The following is a 21,977-nucleotide window of genomic DNA, read 5'->3' as shown; positions in this document are numbered from 1 at the left end:
GATTCAGCAATGGTCTGCAACCTTTGTCCTCTCGTAATGGAGAAAAACATGGTCTATTGAGGACTTCTCAAGATTGGGGTTTTATTCGGAATTGCAGAAAAGGGCCTGACCCTAACTGGGCTCATGGGCGGTCCTCTGATTTAGTTCAACTCAAAAGGGAATTGGGAGTTTCCTTCATTAAAAAGTCCAAAATCACATTACACAATTTTACAAACAGTATCATCCTCACTCATTCATCTTATACAACAATTAGAGGTGAACCTCATATCTGAGGCTATTATATAAACAGCGTTATGGTAATGTGGCCGCACCGTCTTCCATGAGCTTCACCAAAATGTAACGGACGGACCAGTTCAAAGCTGGATTCTTCACCCATCTTTTATACCTTCTCCGGAACATAAATGTTGTTCGGACCTCAAGTTCTGTGAGGTGGAAGAAATTCCTTTGTTCTCTATGAAACTTCCCTCTGTCTCTATACTGTGTGGCCATTGTCGTAGAAAATCGGTTCAAATATGACACTTGCAAGAACTTGTGAAATCAATATAGGCTTTTAATACAACGTAAAGCAAGCCGGAGTGATCCGCGGAACACACGCTTTTCCAGAGCACTCGCTCTGATTTATACACATACAACATATGAGTCCATCCCACATGCAAATGAAGTTACTTCCCTCAGTCCATCTGCCACCATTATATCCCAATCTGTGCATCCTGCTTGTTCAGCTCGATAACGCCCATATCTGCTTTCAGTCAAGTTATAATGGTGACAGGACCTCTTCATGTCCCAAAAATAATACATGCCTATCTTATGCTATGGGCCCCCTTACGTTCAGCCTGGTGTGTTCTTTGGTATGTCTGTCCTTATTAGGACTCGTAGACTGTGTCTCTTCTGACATTGACATGTACATCTTTCTCCCACACCATGAGGCAGGGTCTTCTCTAGGAATTTGCGACCTCGCTGACCACAGCAGCCTGGTTGAAGGAGCAGAGAGGGGGATGGTGCTCTCTGTACCCAAAGAGGGCAACGTCATGACACTGGTTAACGAGTGACCTGATGGGACAGAGGTAGAGGAAGTGGTGGTGTCACCTTGGTAACCAGTCTTCCAGGGCCTTGCGTGTCTCCTCTGGGTTCTTGGTCCCACCTCTCGTCCGTCCCAGCCGGTTGGAGATTCGGTGGACGTGTGTGTGTGTGTGTGTGTACACAGACACACACACACAATAAAAACAAAAGATAGAATGAAAGTATCCCATGACGAGACGCCCACTATATAATCCAATAGAACTACCACTCTGCACCTGATCAGACCACATCACAACATGCAGACTAGAATATGGGATTTGTAGTCCTAAATGAGCCATACCTACCTTTGCCAGAGACCTGGTGCCAGGGGAGCCATCTTGGGTCCTACTCCAGGTAGTCGTACCAGGTCCTCCACTGTGTTAGGGATGTGATAATGGGGATTTATTTGATCATGTCAATGATTAGAATATTCCACCCTGAAACCATATGATTGTATGAAATTGATTAGTCATGATGAAATTGATTAGAATAATGAGATTATTCTAATGGTGTGTGTGGTACCAATAAGTGAGTACTGATGGTGATGGTGGCCACACAAAATATTGACACTTTGGGCCCACTCACTTTTGTTGCCACTGTTTAGACATTAATGGCTGTGTGTTGAGTTATTTTGAGGGGACAGCAAATGTACACTGTTATACAAGCTGTACACTCACTACTTTACATTGTAGCAAAGTGTCATTTCTTCAGTGTTGTCACATGAAAACATATACTCAAATATTTACAAAAATGTGAGGGGTGTACTCACTTTTGTGATATATTGTATACATCCGTGTGTGTAGGTTGTCTATTATAGTATCTTAAAAACAGACTGAGCAAGATTCGGTGCCGACCTTGGTCGGGGCCACCGAGAGTACTTCCCAGGGTCTCCCTATCTTGAGGGAGGATGGGGAGTAAGTCACGGATTCCCCTAAACTTTGTCAGCTGGGTAGGAGAACATTGTGTGCTAATGTTAGTGTGAATGTGTGTGAGTGAGAAGCCAGTATAAAATGAATTGTTTTGTACAACAGACCAGCGCTCTCGTAAATAAACTTTCTGACTATCGTAGCTGGGCCTCCGTCTGATTCATTTCAACCAGTTTCTTACAAATTCTGGCCTTCAGGCTGAGTACTTCATTGAATTGGGTTTATGAACATTGAGAACATAATTCTCGTGACAGGATGTTACCTCTAAACTCCCTCTGGAGCATCACTGACGTTTGCTTCAGGTGCTTCACCTTGGTCTGGAGGGAGGGGGGGGGGGGGGGGGGGGGGGGCGTAGGAGAGAAGACAGTAACGACTACCTCATCATCATCATGTGCAGTAACGACTACCTCATCTCTGTACCCCACACACAGAATTATCTGTAAGGTCCCTCAGTCGAGCAGTGAATTTCAAACACAGATTCAACCACAAAAACTAGGAAGGTTTTCCAATGTCTCATAAAGTAGAGCAGATGGGTTGGTAGATGGTTTAAAATAAAAAGCAGATATTGAATATCTCTTTCAACATGGTGAAGTTATCAATTACACTATGGATGGTGTGTCGATACACCCAGTCACTACAAAGATACAGGCGTCCTTCCCAACTCAGTTGCCAAAGAGGAAGGAAACTGCTCAGGGATTTTACCATGAGGCCAATGGTGACTTTAAAACAGTTACAGAGTTTAATGGCTGTGATAGGAGGGGATTCAATTATCTGTCCTGCGTTACCCCGGTGGAAGGAGTGTCTGGGATGCCTCTGGAGCATGAGCCAGGTGCCCCTTTCAAAGCCAGCTCAAAACAAAGTGATGTAGGTCAAATCTAATTTTTTTTGTCACACATTTTATTTGTCACATGCGCGAATACAAGTGTAGACTTTACCGTGAAATGCTTACTTACAAGCCCTTAACCAACAGTGCAGTTCAAGAAGTAGAAAATATTGACCAAGTAGACTAAAATAAAAAGTAACACAATAAGAATAACAATAACGAGGCTATATACAAGGGGCACCGGTACCGAGTCCACAGGCTAGTTGAGGTAATCAACATGCTGCCTTGTTGACAATATGATCGAGCATTTGAAATGGCCGTTCAGTCTAATCGAACTCCCTGAATATCCAGCAGGTGCGAGCGCTTAGTAATTAGAAGGGAAAAAAGTCCGGAACTAAGGATATTTATAGGGACATGACCGACGGGGGTTGTTTACTTTCGACCGAGTCCACAAACAACCCGCTGCGGTGAGTATGCCTAGTGCACAGGTGCTATAGCAACTTGTGTTGCAATCATATACCCAAAAACAACAGTTTTTTTTAAAAATTACTTGTATCTGGTCTTTTACAGGCTATACCAAATGCAATCCAAAAGGGTTTAGCAACATAATACTTTCTCCTCGTGCACGCTAGACGCACTTTTGCAATCTGTGTTTGGCGCCCAGTTTCTAGCCCGATATATTGTAACTCGGTTTAGAAGAAACACTAACCTACATGCAATTGAGCCTTTTTTACCGACCCGTGTCTGCAGCCTGGTCTCATGGACTATACGTAACATAGTAAAAGTAAATCTGCCAGGCTGGAATCTGTATGAGATGTTACGTTTGGTATTTTTACAGAAGACTGACAGCTACTTCAGGCAATAACCAAAAGGGTGGAGGGGTGGGTGTAGTAAAACTGACGTATAGCATTTTGGGTAATAAGCAACTTCATCTACTTTGGAACTACTTAGCTAAAAGGGTTAAGGTTAGCCAACATGCTAACCACCTTTACTCCTAATGTTTAGCCTGGATAATGTTAGCTACCTAGTTCATGTTGGCCACAACAAATTGGAATTTGTAAGATGTCTGTTTTTAACATCATATGAAATGGATGGACATCCACGACTGTAATACATATAAAATGTCATATATCATACTTGGTTTTCGGTTTTGCGTACAAAATGGTAGGAAATGGTCTGAGACCAGGTTGGTGCCTGTTTGGGGAAGCTTCTCCCTGTCTGGTGGTATGTCAGTGGGTAGATGCTTCTGATATGGAGTGCATGGTTTGCAGTGCCCAGGAAAGAATTTTAAATTCAATTTTGGTCTCACCTGCTTCTCTGTAGAATTGTATTTTATTAGCCAACCCTTAACCTATATCTCCTAACCTGCTGTGGAAGTTCTAACCTTTTATAGGTGAAGTCAATTGACAATCTGGATCCCACACAACCTATATACAGTGCAGTAGGAATACTGGGTCATAACAGACTTGGTGGTTTATTTTTCTCCTTTAGTCATGGTTCTTCCTGGGCTTCAGGTTTGGAGATGGATCCTCTTTGCCTGCATTCACTGGCTTTGTGTCTGTCAAGAGACTCCAAGACCGTAAGTCCATCTGCAGTTAGAATTTAGTGATCAGACTTGCTTCTCTCGTCTCGGTTTAACGTTCTCTTGTCGGAGCAATTTTTCATCTCCCCTTTCTGCAGATCTTTATCCCCCTGTATATTTCACCTGGCTCTGGGTTTAGAGATGTACTGATGTTCCTGTTGCCGGGTGTGTTCTCTGTAGGGTTTACATGGTAGCCGTTCCTGCAGTGATCCAGGCAGGCTCAGAGGCCAAGCTTTGTGCCAGCCTTCTGCAGCCCAACGAGACCCTGGTCATGACCGTATCTCTGATGGCCGACGGGCAGAACAAGAGACTTCTCCACCAGAGTTCTGACCAAGAGTTTCACCGCTGTGTCCAGTTTCAGGTCAGCCCAGCACTGGTGGACTTCCAGAACCATTCCATTAAGAGTGGACTGTACTGCTCAGCTTTGATGCATCGCTTAGGTTCTTTGTGCAATGGCAGCTTATTTTATGGTTAATGTCAGTGGTGGCGTACCAGAACTTTCCTGTGATTCGGGCTCCAATTTGTACCAGTTTTTGCTTTAATGCTAGTATATACTATTGAGACAAGTTATATACAGTGGTGCAAAAAAGTATTTAGTCAGCCACCAATTGTGCAAGTTCTCCCACTTAAAAAGATGAGAGGCCTGTAATTTTCATCATAGGTACACTTCAACTATGACAAACAAAATGAGGAAAGAATCACATTGTAGGATTTTTAATGCATTTATTTGCAAATTATGGTTGACCAAATACTTATCTCAATACTTTGTTATATACCCTTTGTTGGTAATGACAGAGGTCAAATGTTTTCTGTAAGTCTTCACAAGGTTTTCAGACACTGTTGCTGGTATTTTGGCCCATTCCTCCATGCAGATCTCCTCTAGAGCAGTGATGTTGCTGGGCAACACGGACTTTCAACTCCCTCAAGATTTTCTATGGGGTTGAGATCTGGAGACTGGCTAGGCCACTCCAGGACCTTGAAATGTTTCTTGCGAAGCCACTCCTTCGTTGCCCGGGCGGTGTGTTTGGGATCATTGTCATGCTGAAGGACCCAGCCACGTTTCATCTTCAATGCCCTTGCTGATGGAAGGAGGTTTTCACTCAATCTCACGATACATGGCCTCATTCATTCTTTCCTTTACACGGATCAGTCGTCCTGGTCCCTTTGCAGAAAAACAGCCCCAACGCGTGATGTTTCCACCCCCATGCTTCACAGTAGGTTTGGATGCAACTCAGCATTCTTTGTCCTCCAAACATGACAAGTTGAGTTTTTACCAAAAATATATATTTTGGTGTCATATGGTCAGATGACATTCTCGCAATCTTCTTCTGGATCATCCAAATGCTCTCTAGTGAGATCTTGCATGGAGCCCCAGATCGAGGGAGATTATCAGTGGTCTTGTATGTCTTCCATTTCCTAATAATTGCTCCCACAGTTGATTTCTTCAAACCAAGCTGCTTACCTATTGCAGATTCAGTCTTCCCAGCCTGGTGCAGGTCTACAATTTTGTTTCTGGTGTCCTTTGACAGCTCTTTGGTCTTGGCCATAGTGGAGTTTGAGGTTGTGGACAGGTGTCTTTTATACTGATAACAAGTTCAAACATTACAAATCCTACAATGTGATTTTTCTGGAGAAAATAAATTCTCATTTTGTCTGTCATAGTTGAAGTGTACCTATGATAAATTACAGGCCTCTCCTTTTTAAGTGGGAGAACTTGCACAATTGGTGGCTGACTATAAATACTTCTTTGCCCCACTGTCTGTAACTTACAGTAGGCTGAATGCATAATGGGATCCCTGCAGTAGTTAAACGCTCTACCTCGAAGTGGCTAGTGGCTCTTACCAACTGGGCCACACGGCACCACATTTGAATGTCCTATGTTATCGGTCCGTTTGTTCACCGGTGTTGCCCTGTTTCCGTCCCTGACAGGCCCCTCGTGTGAATAGCGACAAAGTGCAGAACTTTAAGGTGGAGGTTCGAGGAGAAACATTTCTATCAACAGAGGAGAGAAGGGTCATGATCAAACCCTACAGCCCCATGACGTTCATCCAAACGGACAAACCAATCTACAAACCAGGACAAACGGGTAATGTTAGAGCCGGTACACCTTTAGTCTGGTTATTAAGAAACGGGCCAATGTTCTGTAATGGTTTACTCCGGGGCGTTGACCTTTTTGGGCCCCTGACCCCATTTTGACATCAACAGTTATCCACGACCCCACCATGCTCCCTTTGTTTATTTGAGGCTATAACAGTTTTACAATGAAGTCCTGTCAGACTGAAATCTGAAGGAAGTATTGTTTGAAATGCATCAGGCAATAATTGTGTAGAAAAGAACCCCATCATTGCTGGCAAAGCTCTTCCCCAGTCTGGTCCCGTCCACTCTGTTCTAACGGCATGCATTATGAGGATTGTAGAGGGGAAACGGTAGACATCTGAAGAGCCTCGTTGTTCAGGAATGCAGATGCAGTAAATCCCCGTGGGTTCACTCAGGATATGTACACTGGAATCAGGCTGGGAATCCTCAACCAGTATTTCTGGGAATCCTTGGAATTGAGAAAGTTGCCTGAAATTATGCTTCTAATATTCTCATTGTGTTTGTCTTGTCGTTGGCTGTTTACAGTGCTTTTTAGAGTCGTCACCTTGGATACCCATTTTAGCCCCGTCAATCAGCTGGTGAGTTGAAAATATACGTTTGACAATAGTATTTTAGTTCAGTCTCTACTATTTCAATCCAAGATGCAGAAGTGTCACAATACTGTGATGGACATAGCAGTCTGGTATTATGTACAGCAATCAACCAGCCAGGACATGAGGCTTCCATTCATATAGGTCAGATTGGAATGTATGGGGTCATATTTTCCTGAGATTGAATTGCAAATGCTACATGTGATGTGTATGTTAAGTGACCAAGCCAATCAGCTGTCTAGTAGCTGTAGACAGCTATGCTCTGTTTTGGAGTTCTTAATGAAACATGACCCCATCTCTTGTCTTTACCCTTCACAGTACAACATTGTGGAACTTGAGGTAAGATCCTTGTTGGTGTAACTTTATGTTGACTGTCAGTGTAAAGACTGCAGCATTATGACTCCCCCTGCTAGCTAGATCCTCATATCCACCTACTGTACAAGTTAGCTAAATACTTCCAATCAGTGTTGTGTGTGTAATCTGGGCCCTCTTCAGTAGATGAATGTTGCAGATAGAACTGACTCCTTGTCCTGTATACTGTTGTGAACTTTCCACAACGTTGTGTCCTGCTGAACATGCCCCTTCCTATGAACCAACAGGACGTTAATCACAACCGGATTGGACAGTGGGTCAACACTACATCCAGTGGCAACATTCTGCAGCTTTCTCACCCCCTGAACTCTGAAGCCCCTGTAGGATCCTATACCATTGTAGTGTGGATTGGTGGAGAGAAAATCTACCACAACTTCAAGGTAGAACAGTATGGTAGGTTGAGTTTCTCTTTCATGCTCGGTGATGTTGCATCACAATCCCGGAACGTTCTGGAGTTCACTGCTGTTCTTTCGATCTGTAGTTTTGCCCAAGTTTGAGATCAACATGAACCTCACTGACAAGATCAGCGTTGTTCAAGAGGAGTATGAAGTGAAAGTGTGTGCAGAGTGAGTAAACACTATTGGTGATTTGCAATGTACTGTAGTTACAAGGTGATGTGGAACTCCACTACATGTCATTAATTATCTCATTACGCGAAGGCAGACCTGGGTTCAACTACTATTAGAAGTATTACATTAACTTTCACATTTCAAATGAAGGATTTGAAAATACAAGTAAATAACATTGTATTGGTCACAACACGTGTTTGGTTCATGTTGAGGGTGCAGCGATATAGATGATCAATGTCAGAGGTATAGAATACAGTATAAACATATGAGATGAGTAATGCAAGGTATGTAAGCATTATTAGTGACTACTATTCCAATGATGTCAAGTCTGTAGGCAGCAGCCTCTGCTAGTACTGTAGCTTCATTTGATAATACACTTGGAAATTGTTATGCATTCGTGGATACTCTAATACACTTATTTAAATATAGAAGTCCTTAAATATGCATGTGGTCTGCATTAATGGCCCATGCTAATTGAAGACCTATAGTGCTACTGCTCAAGTCTTCAACTGCTGCTAGGATCCCTGAGATTTGTTAGTGGCATTTACGTGACCAGCTGGTTCTTCGGTCATAAAGCATCTCAGATTAGGATGGCTGTTCTAGGATCAGGTCCCAGCCTTGACATGTGACCTCGTTCATTATGATCTATAGTTAAAACTGATCCCGTTCTGAGGCTCTATGAATACAGGTCCAGATTCATTGACCGTGTTCAACGCCTGACTTCAAGCCTTTAGGTCTTGTGTTTTTAATATGGTAACTGGATGCAGGAAGTTGACACTTGTCTTGTTGTGAATTGAAATCAGATACACGTATGGGCAGCCTGTACCTGGTAAAGCAGGGGTGAAGTTGTGCCGACCTTTGGTGGACAATGCAGTGATACCAATAACAGTTGATGAGCGAAATCCACAAGGAGTTCCTGATTACACACCTCCATGCCACAAAGAGTCAATAGAGGTCTGTCTGCTTTCCTAAAACGAGTAGTGCTGTTTTTACCAACATATGACATTTTGAATGGGATTTAAATGTGTTTTTGTGGTTCTGCCTGCTTTTCCTAGATGGACCATACTGGCTGTGCTTCTTATGTCTTCAACATGGCACTTTTCACAAAGAACGCAGGAGAGAAATTGCTGGGAGACGTGTTTAGTTTCCATGCAGAAGTACAGGAGGAGGGGACAGGCAAGTCCTCATCACAATCATTATGAGATGCATCATGTTGACTCAATACAAAACCCTTCATTTCACTTCAGCTGATGGCGACGTAACTGTTGGCTGTTTCATTAGATCAGGTTCCCTAACTGTCCTGGGGTTTCCCCTGGGTTCATGTTTTGGTTTTTGCCCGAGCGCTACACAGCTGACTGGAATAACCATCTCATAATGTAGTTGTGATTTGAATCAGCTGTAGTGCCAGGGCAAGAAACTACACGGTGCACCCGGGGGGGGGGGGGGGTCCCAGAACTGAGTTTGGGTTACTCTGCGTTGGCTCAAGGTTGGTAAGAAAGAGCTTTTTGTCCGTTGGTGCTGCAGCAGGGTTTTATATAATGCTGTTTTAATGTTCTGTGGAAGCTGCACTGCAATTCACTTTCTGCGTTGTGAAATATACCATATTTGTTTTCATTTGACAGGTATTACACTGTCAGAGGAGAGAAATGTAGAGCTCTCCTATGTGATTGGAGAATTCACATTTGTTGACACGCCCCAAATCTATGAGCATGGATCAATTATCGAAGGCAAGGTCAGTCCAAATGTTGTTCCTGTTGCATTGTGGATGCTTGGTTTGTCCTGCTTCCTGAACTACCAGTATGTGGTGTCACTTCATTCGTACAACCCCCCCTTTTCTTCAGATAAATGCTGTTCGATTTAACAACACACCCATCTCTGACATGTTAGTCTACCTGTTCGAGGAGAAAGGCTGGTCCTCATATCTACGACTACAGAACCTAACCACGGACAGTCGTGGTATTGCCAGGTTCTCCGTTAACACAACCAGTCTGCCCAAAGAGAATATTAACCTCGTAGTAAGTATGATTCCTTCCAGGTTTGAGAGACTTTATAATCGATGCCAGTCTCTGGGCCTATACAATATCTACATCTTAAATAGAACTATAACTAATTAAACTTTATTATATCTGATTAATAATGTTAATTCATAAGGAAGGGATTGTGGGTCTTTAAGCAGGCAAAAAGGGTTGTTAACCTATGGTTGAACCGACTCAACTTAGCTCTGGGATGTTTAGATAAGGTACAGTTCTCCATTATCTGGAACTGTCTTCTAAATAGTGATGGATGAAGGTGAAGATTCCAGAAGTGAATCTGGATAAGTGTCTGGAGTGAGCGAGCTAGTGGGTTGGAATCAACTTTTGAACCTGTTCTGTCCTGGTCATAGGAGGAAAGACATTTTATAACCTATGATGTCATATTTTGTATATAAACTGTTGGTGGTTTCATGGCAGCGAGCTCCGAGAATAAATACTGTCATCTAATTTTGATAAGACTGGTCCCTGTCTATTTTATACAAATAAGAATCTTACACATTCTTAAACGGAGTGCATTTAATTAATGAACACATAGGAATTGACATTCCTGTGACGGGGGAACCAAAACGTGCACCGCTTGGGGTCCCCAGGACAGTTGGGGAAACGATTCCCAGAGGTCATGACCCTAACAGGCTAGGTGGAAGTAAAGTGGATCTGTTACCATATTGCTTCCTGTCATCCTCTCAGATCCCCACTGTATATAGGACGGGCTCTAGGGGTTGATTTAGGATTGGGCCTTTAGTTACTATTCCTTTTGTTCCTTTCAGGTGAGCGACACCCCACAAGTGGAGTACCCAGGATACAGGGTCCCCTATTTCAACAGAGGGCAACACCTACTCTCGCTGATCCAGCCCGCTGCCCCTGACATTAAACCGTCCAGCTCCCTGGCTATTCAGAAGGTGGAGACACCACTGGCGTGTGGGCAGGCGGTGTCCATCACCATCCGCTATGCCATCGTAGGGGAGACTGTCCCAAAGGGCTCTGTGGCTGTCCTCTACCTGGTGAGTAGAACCAGGAACAACCTGCAAACCCATGGTGCCTCTCAAACAGCACCATATTTCCTATTTGCACTCCTTTTGACCAGGATCATGTCAGACATTTCCCAAGACACTTTCAAAGGAAGGATGTTCCTAAACTACACCAATACTCCTAATCAACCACTGTAACCCAACCTTGCTCGTGTTACAAATTGGAATTTGTAATGTATAAACAAAAAATTTAGCCTATATGAAATGGATGATGGGCATCCACAAATGAATAGGTGCTAACGTATCCTACTAATGGGAGTCCTGGATTTGTTAACCGTGTTACGTTTACCCCATGAGTCCAGGTTGCAACGTGTGACGACCCTCCCACTCTGTCTGCTGTATTCGGTCTTTGTTCTTGTTTCCTTATTAGGATGCCGGTGGGCGGAGTTGGGAGGGTCGTCAGCTTCATGGGAAACACCTGGGCCAGGTGTCTCCCAGGATAAATAGACCTCTTCCACATTCACGGAAGAGACTCTCTCCATGCAGACACCTTTGTAGATTGTGTTGTGGTTCTTGGTGGCCGTTTGTTTGTTTGCTTTGGCACCTTTCAACACCCTGCATTATCACATTCAAGCACGCAAAACTCACTTACAATACTGATTACTGATTACACACATCATTGTATATTTTCCTTAGTTGCTTTAGTTAATAAATATATATTTTGTTACTCCTTATCTCCACGTTGTCTCCCTTTGTTACGGGCTTTGAGCCGGTTCGTGACAAACGTCTCCACTCTGTTGCTGAGAACTGTTTCCTTTCCCTCCAGGCCTTGTCCAGAGGGGTCATAGTTCAGCATGGACACATCAATGTTACTGTGCAGCAGGACAGTCCTGGTGAGTGAGTTTCATGAAGTGATTCTGAACGTTCTGGAAGGTGCTTAATGAGTGACCTGCTCTTTGCGTTGCAGTAGCCGAGGGTGACGTCACCTTGACGTTGGCAGTGGTCCCAGAGATGGCGCCGGTGGTTCAGCTCCTGGTGTACAGTATGCTACCCAGTGAGACTGTCATCGCCCACAGCATGAACTTCCCCACTGAGAAATGCTTCAGGAACAAGGTGTGTGTGTGGAGGAGTCTGGCATATCCCCAGTGACTGTACATCACAAACATTGTTGTCATTTTATGAAAGGTGTCCAGTATTTCCATGCAGACTGTAATCATACCTGGAGTAATGGTATCTGTGTCTGCCAGGTGTTGGTGGAGTTCTCACCCTCCAACGCTGTCCCAGGGGAGGAGAACACCCTGCATCTCTCGGCCCGGCCCGGTTCCCTCTGTGGCCTCGGTGCTGTTGACCAGAGTGTTGGCATCATGGAGCCAGGGAAGAGGCTGGATGCTGACAAGGTAACACAGCTCACTGAAGTGAACAACAGTGGTACCACCTACCACATACCTACTGTTTTGGTGGTGCTGGGAATACAACCAGTGACCACAGCAGACATGGAGTGGATCTGTTCACTGTTGGGAGCTTTTATCAAATGTGATGGGACTCATTCTCTGGCTTGAGGCCCACTTTCTATTGCCTCTCAGTAACTGGAAAGCACCTCCTTGTTGATGGGACAACTTTCTAAACGTTTAGCAACGGACAACAAAATGGAGTGTTTCCCCAAGTAGTCATTTCAGTCTGTTCTGTTTGGTCCCCAATGAACAAGGTCATTTCACACCTCCCTGTTGTCCCTTTCCAGATATTTAATTTGCTACCGGTCAAGGAGACGACCTATGTTCCCTACGAGCTTGAAGATCCAGTAGCATGTTTACGCGTTAGACCAAGGAGATCCATAATACCACACCCATATGGACCGTCTGAGCAGACAAATGATCCTTATGCAGTTTTTCAGGTAAATATTTCTGCCCTGTTTTCTCAACTTGAAGCCTCTTTTTGTTCTTTCTGGGAAGAATCAGTCACCATACTGTTACAATGTGTTAAAATGAATAGAATGACAAACTGACTTATTACTAAATTGGTTCTGCTATTTCTAGACACTGGGATTGAAGCTAGCGACTAACCTGGATATAAGAGTACGTTCCTGCCTCAGTTACCAGGGGAACCAGTACTATCGCTCCTATGGTGAGATGTCCTTACCAACCCTTATTCTCATTGCCAAGTCTAATGAATCTTGGGTTATGGATGACCTTTTGCTAGAATAACAAAGCCTGGTTAAACTGGTCTAAACACTGAGCCCAGCATTCAGTCTATTTTTAACTTGACACTAATGGCCATATTTTGTGTTGGTAGTAGCTTACAGCCTAATGGCTAGGCCTGGATCAGCAGGTCCTAGACTTGAAATGGCTGTGGCTGGTGGACTTGCCGCTCCACCTCCGCCACCCATACAGACGGTCCGTACATTCTTCCCTGAGACATGGATTTGGGACCTTGTGGAAGTTGGGTAAGTGCTCTGCAGAGTGAGGCCGACCTCTGGTGAAAGCCCTCTTAGCTCTTGCCTCGTATCCAAACAGTAGTGGTGTAGATTAGGAACCTGAACCTCTGTAAACTGTAGGTCAGCTTCCTCTTAGGAAATACCCTTTGACCTCAATGGGTGTCCCTGGTTAGATAAAGCTTAAATGCATTTGTAACAACAAACTGTGTTGAAATTAGTCTTTCTCTATTAGACACGTGGTGGCTTTCTGTTTGAACTCTGACCTCTGTATTCCAGGGAGTCTGGATCTTTAGATGTCCCCCTGACAGTCCCAGACACCATCACCACCTGGGAGACTGAGGTCTTCTGCCTGGCCCCCAGTGGCTTTGGTCTGGCTCCTCTGGTGGAGCTCACGGTCTTCCAGCCCTTCTTCCTGGAGCTCACCCTGCCCTACTCAGTCATCCGGGGAGAGCACTTTGAGCTGAAGGCCACTGTGTTTAACTACCTCTCCAAGTGCATCATGGTACGACGCTGCACCAGGATGGTTTCTTGAGTTGTATTGTTTGTGTCGTACCACGTTATCTTACCCCGTGTTCCTCTTTGGCAGGTTTCTGTGACTCCAGCTCTTTCCTCAGACTACACTCTCACACCCTTGCGTGATGTCCAGGACTCCTCGTGCTTGTGTGCCAATGGACGAAAGACCTTCAGTTGGACACTGGCCCCCTCTGTCCTGGGTTAGTCTTCATCTGTTCAAACGGCAGAATGGATGTCAACCTGAGTTGTGTACTGTCACCGTATTGGATGTTGTGTAACCTGCGCTGTACTGTGTAGGGGTTTTGAACGTGTCTGTTAGTGCGGCGGCTGTCCGGTCCCAGACTGCGTGTGACAACGGGGTTGTGAACGTACCGGAGAGAGGACGCGTTGACACAGTCACACGGAGCCTGCTGGTGAAGGTATGTAGTCTACCGCTGTGGGAGAACTAACGTTAGGTAGCACAGATACTGTCTAGTGGAACTGCCTCTGAAATGAATCCCTCTCCTCCTCCAGGCTGAGGGAACAGAGAAGAGCCACACCTACAACTGGTTGCTGTGTCCTACTGGTCAGTAATGAATCAACGTTGAATGTTCACGGTGGTTGACGTGATCATCTTCATTCAGCTCCTCTTTGTGTCCACAGGAGAAGCTCTGACGGAGGAGGTGGAACTGCAACTTCCCCAGAATGTGGTGGATGGCTCTGCTAGGATTTCCCTCTCGGTTTTAGGTAAAATAAACCATTGTGTAGTGGTGGGAAGACGAACCTTCTCCAGTGACGATGCTGCTGTTTGCAGAAGAGGACAGTCTGTAACAGAAGTCCCTTGTTTCTCTGTAGGGGACATCCTGGGTCGGGCCCTCAACAACCTGGATGGACTGTTGCAGATGCCGTATGGGTGTGGGGAGCAGAATATGGCCCTGCTCTCCCCCAATATCTACATCCTGGAGTACCTGAGGAACACAGAGCAGCTCACGCCAGCCATCCTAGAAAAGGCCACCAAGTTCCTCACTAGTGGTAGGAGAGTCCCTTCAAATCTGTCTTGATTAGATGCCAAATCCACAAACCGGGCTGGATTTGTCCAATTAGAGGATTTCGTTTTCTATTTTAAAGTGTTTCTCCACGGTGTACCCTGCTGTCATGGTAACAGCGGAGCTGCATGACAGATGATCTCAATGTTTTAACATCACTGACCCAACACATGGTTTTCTACTGAAGTCATTTGATGGTAGAATATTGACACTGTCTCATAGCACCCTATTCCTTACATAGGGCAGGACTCTCCAACCTTGTTACTGTCCTGTATGTAGGTTTTCACTCCAACCCTAATCTCGCTCCCCTTCTAATAATTAGCTGGTTGAATGGGGGTTAATTACAACTTGGTTGGAGGGTAGCTCTCCGTGAACAGGGTTGGAGAGCCCTGAGATATAAGGAGCCGTTTGGGGCACAACTCTGGGAATAGAACAAGCGCTTGGTCACCGTTGATGATAAAAACCCACCGGCAGGTTACCAACGGCAGCTGAACTACAAGAATGCTGATGGTGCGTACAGCACGTTTGGACAAGGCTTGGGGAACACCTGGTGAGTACTTGGCTTGTTTTTCACCTACTGGTAGTTTCAATGACGTATTGACCAATCAAATGGCATCTCTGGCATGGAGACGCTGGATAGGACAGCTGACGCGTGTGATGTCATGACTTGGAGCTTGACGATACGATGTTAGGGCTTTTAAATGAATCCACTTCTTTCTTCAGGCTGACTGCTTTTGTCTTGAGATCCTTTGGCAAAGCCCAGTCTTTCATCTATGTTGACCCGGCAACGATGGAGCAATCCAAGACTTGGTTGGAACGTCAACAAGGCCAACGTGGCTGTTTCAGAACTTTAGGGAAGCTCTTGAACAACAGAATTAAGGTATTTATATTGCTAATAAACTGGTTGTCTGTTTCGTCAGACCGGCCGTAGTTTGATTTCAACAGGCTAGATACAGTTGGTGTCTTGACATTGTTTTCTAGGGTGGAGTGACGGATGAAGTCACACTGACGGCTTACATCACTGCTTCAATGCTGGAGCTCAACATGTCCGTGACGGTAAGTAGCTTCACTCCATGGAACCATTTCTCACACCGTCATTACAGGCAACTCATTCAGCCTCCTGTATGAAATCTGTCTCGCATCAACTGTCATTTACAGCTTCTACGACGTAGTGAAGTCATTTCTCTGCCAGTAGCCTATGAAATAACAAAGAATGGGCTTAGATCTGTAAGGGAACACCCCCCTGAAATGGACAAAAATGAATGGGAAGTCATTGGCATGGACAAACCATATACACGGTGTCTAATACCACTCAATTTGGCGTTTCGTTCAAAGTTGATTGCAAATGGCAAATGCCAGGTGTAACACTTTGAAAATCCAACAGGTGGCGAGCGCGCTCCACTGTGGTTTTTCATATTGCAAATGCAACAAGTCAACATCAAAAAGCAACATTTTGAAAAAGTGAGAAATTCTAAAACCTAGCAACCCCTTAAAGTGCTTTCTGGACCGTTTTTCGAAATTCTTTTGATTTGTGTCAATTACACATGTATAAGAACTTCATCAACATACTTTAGCCATTTAAAAAAAATATATATATTTTTTACTTGTGCATAAGGCATATGTTTTGTCCATTTGCAATGTGATTTCATAGTCAAAAGTAACTTTTTTGGGGGCCAAATGCCATAAGAAATTTGACATGCTCAAATCCTGCAGGAATGTGAAATTGACTGGCATGATGAACTCGGGATGGCTGGGCAGTGATTCTGGTACCTCACTGTTTAAACATATTGCAAATGGACAATAGTCACCAGCAAGTCACTGTCAATTAGATATCATTCTGACACCAAACCCACTTTTTCCAACTCGTTTAGTAGCCACAGAGCTGGCCCAAAATTCACAACACCTTCTATTCAAACCATAATAAAAACGTAGTTACGTTCCAGCTGCGGGTCCAGTTCTGATGTTGTGTAGGCCTAGCTGAGGCAACCCCGAATCCCAAGTTTTGGCTCGCTAGGTCATTTGGTGCCCGAGCAAGACCCTAATTGGTGCTGAAAATGCACTTTTTTCCATGCCTTGCTACGGGGTCCTTGAGTGAGCTATCGGACCAAAACGTTGGGGTCCGTCTATATGGGCCGAGGCGGTCGCAATGCACCTAGTCTTGCGACTCTGGGACATTTCTAAATGTTGTCATTTTCGTGATGGTCAAAATGAATTGAAGTCATTGCAAATGTACGAGGCTGTTTCTCGCTCCGAGAACCTTCTATTGCGTGCTGAGTTACGTGGCTCTATCGACCTGAGGTCTAGAACAGGTTTCGGAACTCTAGGTCTGACGGTTCTTTAAAAGTTCCAACAAGGTTAACTAATGCAGGCACTGTCTGTCTCTACGCACCCCAATGGGTCCCTCCTGCCAAGCTGTGTGAATGATTTTATGGGAATCATGACTGATTTACAGTTCATGGGGGTTGCCTAATCACACATGAAGTTTTGGACAGATCTGACCATTTTAACCCTTCAAAACAGCCACTATGACACCATTTAAGGCACGTCCGGTTGGCAGAGGAAGCTATAAATAAACTCCTATCCTGATAGGGGTATGCCTTTACAGAATCCTGAGTTTTTAAAAAAAAGTCTTTATGTTAAGAACTGAGTTATTTACGGAGGGTTTAGTGAGTGTTATTTCAGAAAATCACAAATCTCGCAGAGCTCCGCAGCACACTGTAAAAAGATTCGCATGAACACCCTGCAACTGGATCTGTAACTGTTTAAAAAAAAAAATGTACGATTTCTCTTAAATGACGATGGATAAATGGCTGGTTCTTTTTTTTAATTGACACCAGAGGCTCCTTGACTTTGACGTGAAGCGGAAAAATTATTGCTCTATTTTCATTTTGGACCTTTTTTCCCAGAAAAATGGCCATAACTCAACCGTTGAGGCCTAGACGCCATCTTGTTCGGGGCCAACTGCCCATCATGCCAAACCTACGCTCACCAAGTTTTGGCTTCGAAATATTTTCAGTTTAGGAGAAGGCCACGTCGTGATGTTTTGTACATTTGCAATATGATTGCTTATGCCCTCTTGTGGGATTTACCGGGACAGTGGAAAAATGACACATTTTATAAAACGGAAACCGAATGTCTGAGTTCGTTTGACTTCCCGGTAGATCCGGCCCAGCCGCACGGCCCGACGCCGTCCGTGAATTTTACAAACGTTTTCGGACGTCTATTAAGGGACCGTATATTTGCAATATGGACTCTCACTAACCACATGGCGAATGTCAAAATGTTCCCTTAAGGTATGTTACTACTGATATTAGGCTCTGTATGCTTCTGTAAAGTGAGAAAGGAAATGTGCTGTAGTCTGGTCCCAGATATGTTGGTGTTTATTTTTAGAGTGCCATGCCTCTTTAGCAGGGGACCTCTGCATGTACAGAAATTATACCCTTTACAAATGCAACGTAATAAAATGTACAAGGAAAAACAATCCCGTTCCTCAGCAAAAAGTGTTCCCTAATCAACAATTTGAACTGCCTGAGGCCCCAGAACAGCAAGTTGAATGGAACCCAGTCCAAACTGATCTGGGACCAGGCTGGCTTTTAATGTGCTGCTGTCATTCTGTGCTCTAGGATCATGTTGTGGACCACAGCTTGTCTTGCCTGAAGAACTCCACCAGTGATTTGTCCAACACCTACGCTACTGCTCTGCTGGCCTACACCTTCACCCTGGCAGGTGACATGGAGACACGGGCCCGGCTTCTGCAGCACCTCGACACCATCTCATTTCAAGAGGGTGAGCTATATCCTGGTAGCGCTGTCTTGCCTTGATTGAGCATGCCTGGATAATGGAGTACTCCTAAAAGTGCAAACCCTCAGACCATCTGGCACTCCAGAGAGGCCCAATAAAATGATTAATTTTAAATTATTGTTAAGAAGAAAAAAAAAACTCTTGCTCCTAAAAAATGTTTTGGACATGAATTGGGGAGGTCAGAACTTTGTATTGTGTAGTCTGTATTAGGATGAATAAGCTAGTCCTTATTCTGGTGTGTGCTCCTCAACCCTCAGGGGGTCTCCTGCACTGGTCCCAGTCCTCCTCTGAGACCTCGCCCTCCCTGGAGGTGGAGATCAGCTCCTACGTTCTGCTGGCGTCCCTCAGTGCCTCTTCTCGGTCGACCTCTGACCTGGGCTACGCCTCCCGCATCGTCAGGTGGCTGGTGAGGCAGCAGAACGCCTACGGAGGCTTCTCTTCCACCCAGGTATACTTTCTAAACACCAGTGGTCTGAAATGGTGCACTAGTACAAACATTGACTCGTATCAGACCACAGGGCATGTGTTCTTCATGTCCAACCTGGTGAGGCTCCCTTCCACTGATAGAGCCTAGAAACCATCATCGTAATGGCTGGAATTGGGATTTAGTCACTTTAGCAACTGTTCAATGTGAGAAATATTCAACCCTTTTAAAATGGTCTCTTTTCATTTTGAACTGATTGTCCTGTGGTGTGCATGTCTAGGACACGGTGGTGGCCCTCCAGGCCCTGGCTCTCTACTCCACCAGGGTGTTCAGTAGAGGAGGAGCCAGCACAGTGACGGTCAGGTCTCCCAGTGGGGACCGGTGCCTCTTCCATGTGAACCAAAACAACAAGCTTCTGTACCAGGAGAGGGCGCTGCAGGACACAGAAGGGAAGTACAGCGTTGAAGTGCAGGGCAGTGCTTGTGCCTCAGTGCAGGTCAGTGAAAACACATCTCTCCTCCAGTCCTGTGGCGCAAGATGCCCTTTAATACACAGTACAGGGAAGCTGTTTCTTCTGGCTCATAAAATGTTTGTATTCGGACAGGATGGTTTCCCTGACTTCCTCTTCTCTATCCCAGGTGGTGCTCCGCTACAACGTCCCTAGTCCTACCAGAAGAACAACGCTCAGTATCCAGGTGACTCCAGAGGTGGACTGCAACAGGAAGTCTTTGAGACCCAGAGTCACGCTGAAGCTCCAGTCTCGGTCAGAATGAAGGACATATTTGTATGAATTCTAGTAAATGTGTGACCTGCAGAATGGGTTTGACCCAAATGAATTAGTTTTGTTATACCTGTGTATATTGACCTTCTAGTTGGTACCTCGGCTTGGATCAGTCAGAATGCTTATCTGGTCTTTATGGATAAAAAAATCAGCTGTCAATCATCTTTCTCAGATATCATGGAAAGGAGCTCACCACCAATATGATTATAGTGGATTTGAAAATGCTCTCTGGGTTTTCTCCAGATCCAGACTCTTTGGGGAGGGTGAGTTGTTGGGACCTTTATCCATGGAGGTCTTGCCTCGTCTGTGTCCCTTTGTTTAAGGATGACGGTTCTTTGTTCATGCAATATCAATGACTTGTCTTCACAGCTGCGGGGTTCAAGTCAAGTGGATCGTGTTGATATCAAAGATGACCATGTGTTAATGTACTTGACAGAGGTGAGGTGAAAACCATTCACATGGCGCTTCATTTAAACATAATATATTTTGATGTACAGTAACTTCTGCTTTGATCATTTAATGACCCGTTTGTTTGTTTTTCTCCCAACAGCTGACATCACTACTTCCTTTCCACATCACCCTGGACATCATACAGGAGTTCCCAGTACAGAATCTAAAGCCAGCAGTGGTCAAGATCTATGACTACTACCAGCCAAGTAAGTTACTCTACTAACCCTCCCCAAAACGTTATTTTTACCCTCTTCTGAGGAACATTTGGTCAAGTTGTTTTCATTTACTGAGACGAAGCTGTCTTACGGTTACAGGTGACAAGGCTGAGACAGAATACGTCTTCCCTTGCAACTAGGGGTTCCAAGCTGGTGAGCTACTTGAAATCTGGAGTTATTGGTGATGAATTGTGTACTATACATGATTTAGGGAGCCAGTCTTCCTTTAATCTAAATGTTGGTCAGTTTGCTAAAGGATTCATTAAATGTCTTTGCTCCTCGACAGATGGAAGAAGATGACGTTGATGTCACACCTGCAACCCTTGAGACGTCTTTCAAGTGCTGAAGTAAAACTATGGATCTGGAAATAAAGTGTTTCATTAAAACCCTTTTCTGGAGCCTGTTGTCTCTGAGCAGTGAGGTGAATATTGAGGCAGTGGTGTTCATCCTGGGGTACATTAAGCAATGTGATTGGGTCCAGTAAACAGAGCAGCTCTCTGGAGGTGTAGTTTCCATCTGTGCTGTTAATCAGGGTCGCCAACTGTACAAAGTTGTAGATGTTGGGTTCTCATCTCTTCTGTTCCTCAGTCTGGGACATGGACCCCTGTATTTATGAAGGCCCTGTTCTTTTAGTTCTCATCAGGGAATGGGTCAGGACATATTACCACTAAATGACATTAACGTCTTACTGTGATCTCCTGATGAATGGTGTGGGCAGGGCAAGATGTGGTGGTAAACACCTCACAAATCAATGAGATTAACTGAACAATTGACGACCCAACAGATACTCTAGAGCCCTACTGACAACGACTCACTAAATTCTATGAAAGAAACGTATGCAAACATGCTGTGAAAACAGTCGTTGAAAAGCCGTGTTTATGGCCTGACAATGGGAAAGAAAAGACCTGTTCTGGGTTGTCTCCTGTACCTGCTGAGCTGTCAAACTAAACCATTACTGTACTTACCATGACAATACCAGATGTTTTGGTTCAGAGAAGATTGAAACGAGCCCTCTTGATTGGACAGTACGCAACAATAGATCTGACAGTCAGTTGGCTCCAGTAATGCAGTGGTCACCAAACCACCCTGTAGTCTCCTGGGGGAACTCCATCACTTGTGGCACTGAGCTTTACTCACATTGTTAATTCCAAATGGACCTCTGACCCCTACACATCTTAGTCACTCTGGTATATCTGCAAGGATTATGTCAGTGGTATTGTAGGTAGCCTAGTGGTTAGGGTGTTGGGCCAGTAACTGAAAGGTTGCTAGATAGAATCCCTGAGCTGATCTGTCGTTCTGCCCCTGAACAAGGCAGTTA

The 21,977-nt window shown here is 44.7% G+C and overlaps 1 protein-coding gene across 2 annotated transcripts; it reads left to right on the top strand.

Moving 5' to 3' along the window:
• The first annotated feature begins 3,173 nt into the window (after window positions 1–3,173).
• Window positions 3,174–21,049, top strand: LOC118951918 (alpha-2-macroglobulin-like). 2 transcript variants are annotated; one of them, XM_036973865.1, is made up of 37 exons: window positions 3,174–3,275; window positions 4,300–4,387; window positions 4,571–4,751; window positions 6,320–6,476; window positions 7,013–7,065; window positions 7,396–7,416; window positions 7,677–7,842; window positions 7,931–8,015; window positions 8,822–8,972; window positions 9,074–9,194; window positions 9,641–9,750; window positions 9,860–10,033; window positions 10,819–11,052; window positions 11,846–11,912; window positions 11,987–12,132; window positions 12,267–12,416; window positions 12,758–12,910; window positions 13,053–13,140; window positions 13,309–13,459; window positions 13,727–13,952; window positions 14,037–14,163; window positions 14,261–14,382; window positions 14,477–14,528; window positions 14,606–14,689; window positions 14,798–14,974; window positions 15,463–15,538; window positions 15,712–15,868; window positions 15,970–16,044; window positions 18,612–18,774; window positions 19,047–19,237; window positions 19,494–19,709; window positions 19,852–19,976; window positions 20,167–20,257; window positions 20,364–20,432; window positions 20,545–20,650; window positions 20,759–20,812; window positions 20,946–21,049. In XM_036973865.1, exons 2-36 carry the CDS (start codon window positions 4,302–4,304, stop codon window positions 20,797–20,799), a joined length of 4,392 nt encoding a protein of 1,463 aa, XP_036829760.1. In that variant the 5' UTR covers window positions 3,174–3,275; window positions 4,300–4,301; the 3' UTR covers window positions 20,800–20,812; window positions 20,946–21,049. The 2 variants fall into 2 exon arrangements, with proteins under 2 accessions (XP_036829760.1, XP_036829761.1); XM_036973866.1 differs by having other exon boundaries at window positions 11,990–12,132; window positions 20,946–21,045.
• The last annotated feature ends 928 nt before the right edge of the window (window positions 21,050–21,977 follow it).

Source organism: Oncorhynchus mykiss, unplaced genomic scaffold, assembly GCF_013265735.2.
Source record: "Oncorhynchus mykiss isolate Arlee unplaced genomic scaffold, USDA_OmykA_1.1 un_scaffold_341, whole genome shotgun sequence".
Taxonomy (NCBI): domain Eukaryota; kingdom Metazoa; phylum Chordata; class Actinopteri; order Salmoniformes; family Salmonidae; genus Oncorhynchus; species Oncorhynchus mykiss.
The sequence above is the reverse complement of the archived record's forward strand: the minus strand, read 5'-3'. Positions and strand labels throughout refer to the sequence as shown.

Bases quoted from the DNA above. Each gene is read 5' to 3' on its own strand.
- LOC118951918 (XM_036973865.1), top strand. From the start codon at position 4,302: ATGGTTCTTCCTGGGCTTCAGGTTTGGAGATGGATCCTCTTTGCCTGC. The intron at 12,133-12,266 runs GTGTGTGTGTGG...TGTGTCTGCCAG, and splicing joins AGAAATGCTTCAGGAACAAG to GTGTTGGTGGAGTTCTCACC. The intron at 20,258-20,363 runs GTGAGTTGTTGG...TTGTCTTCACAG, and splicing joins ATCCAGACTCTTTGGGGAGG to CTGCGGGGTTCAAGTCAAGT.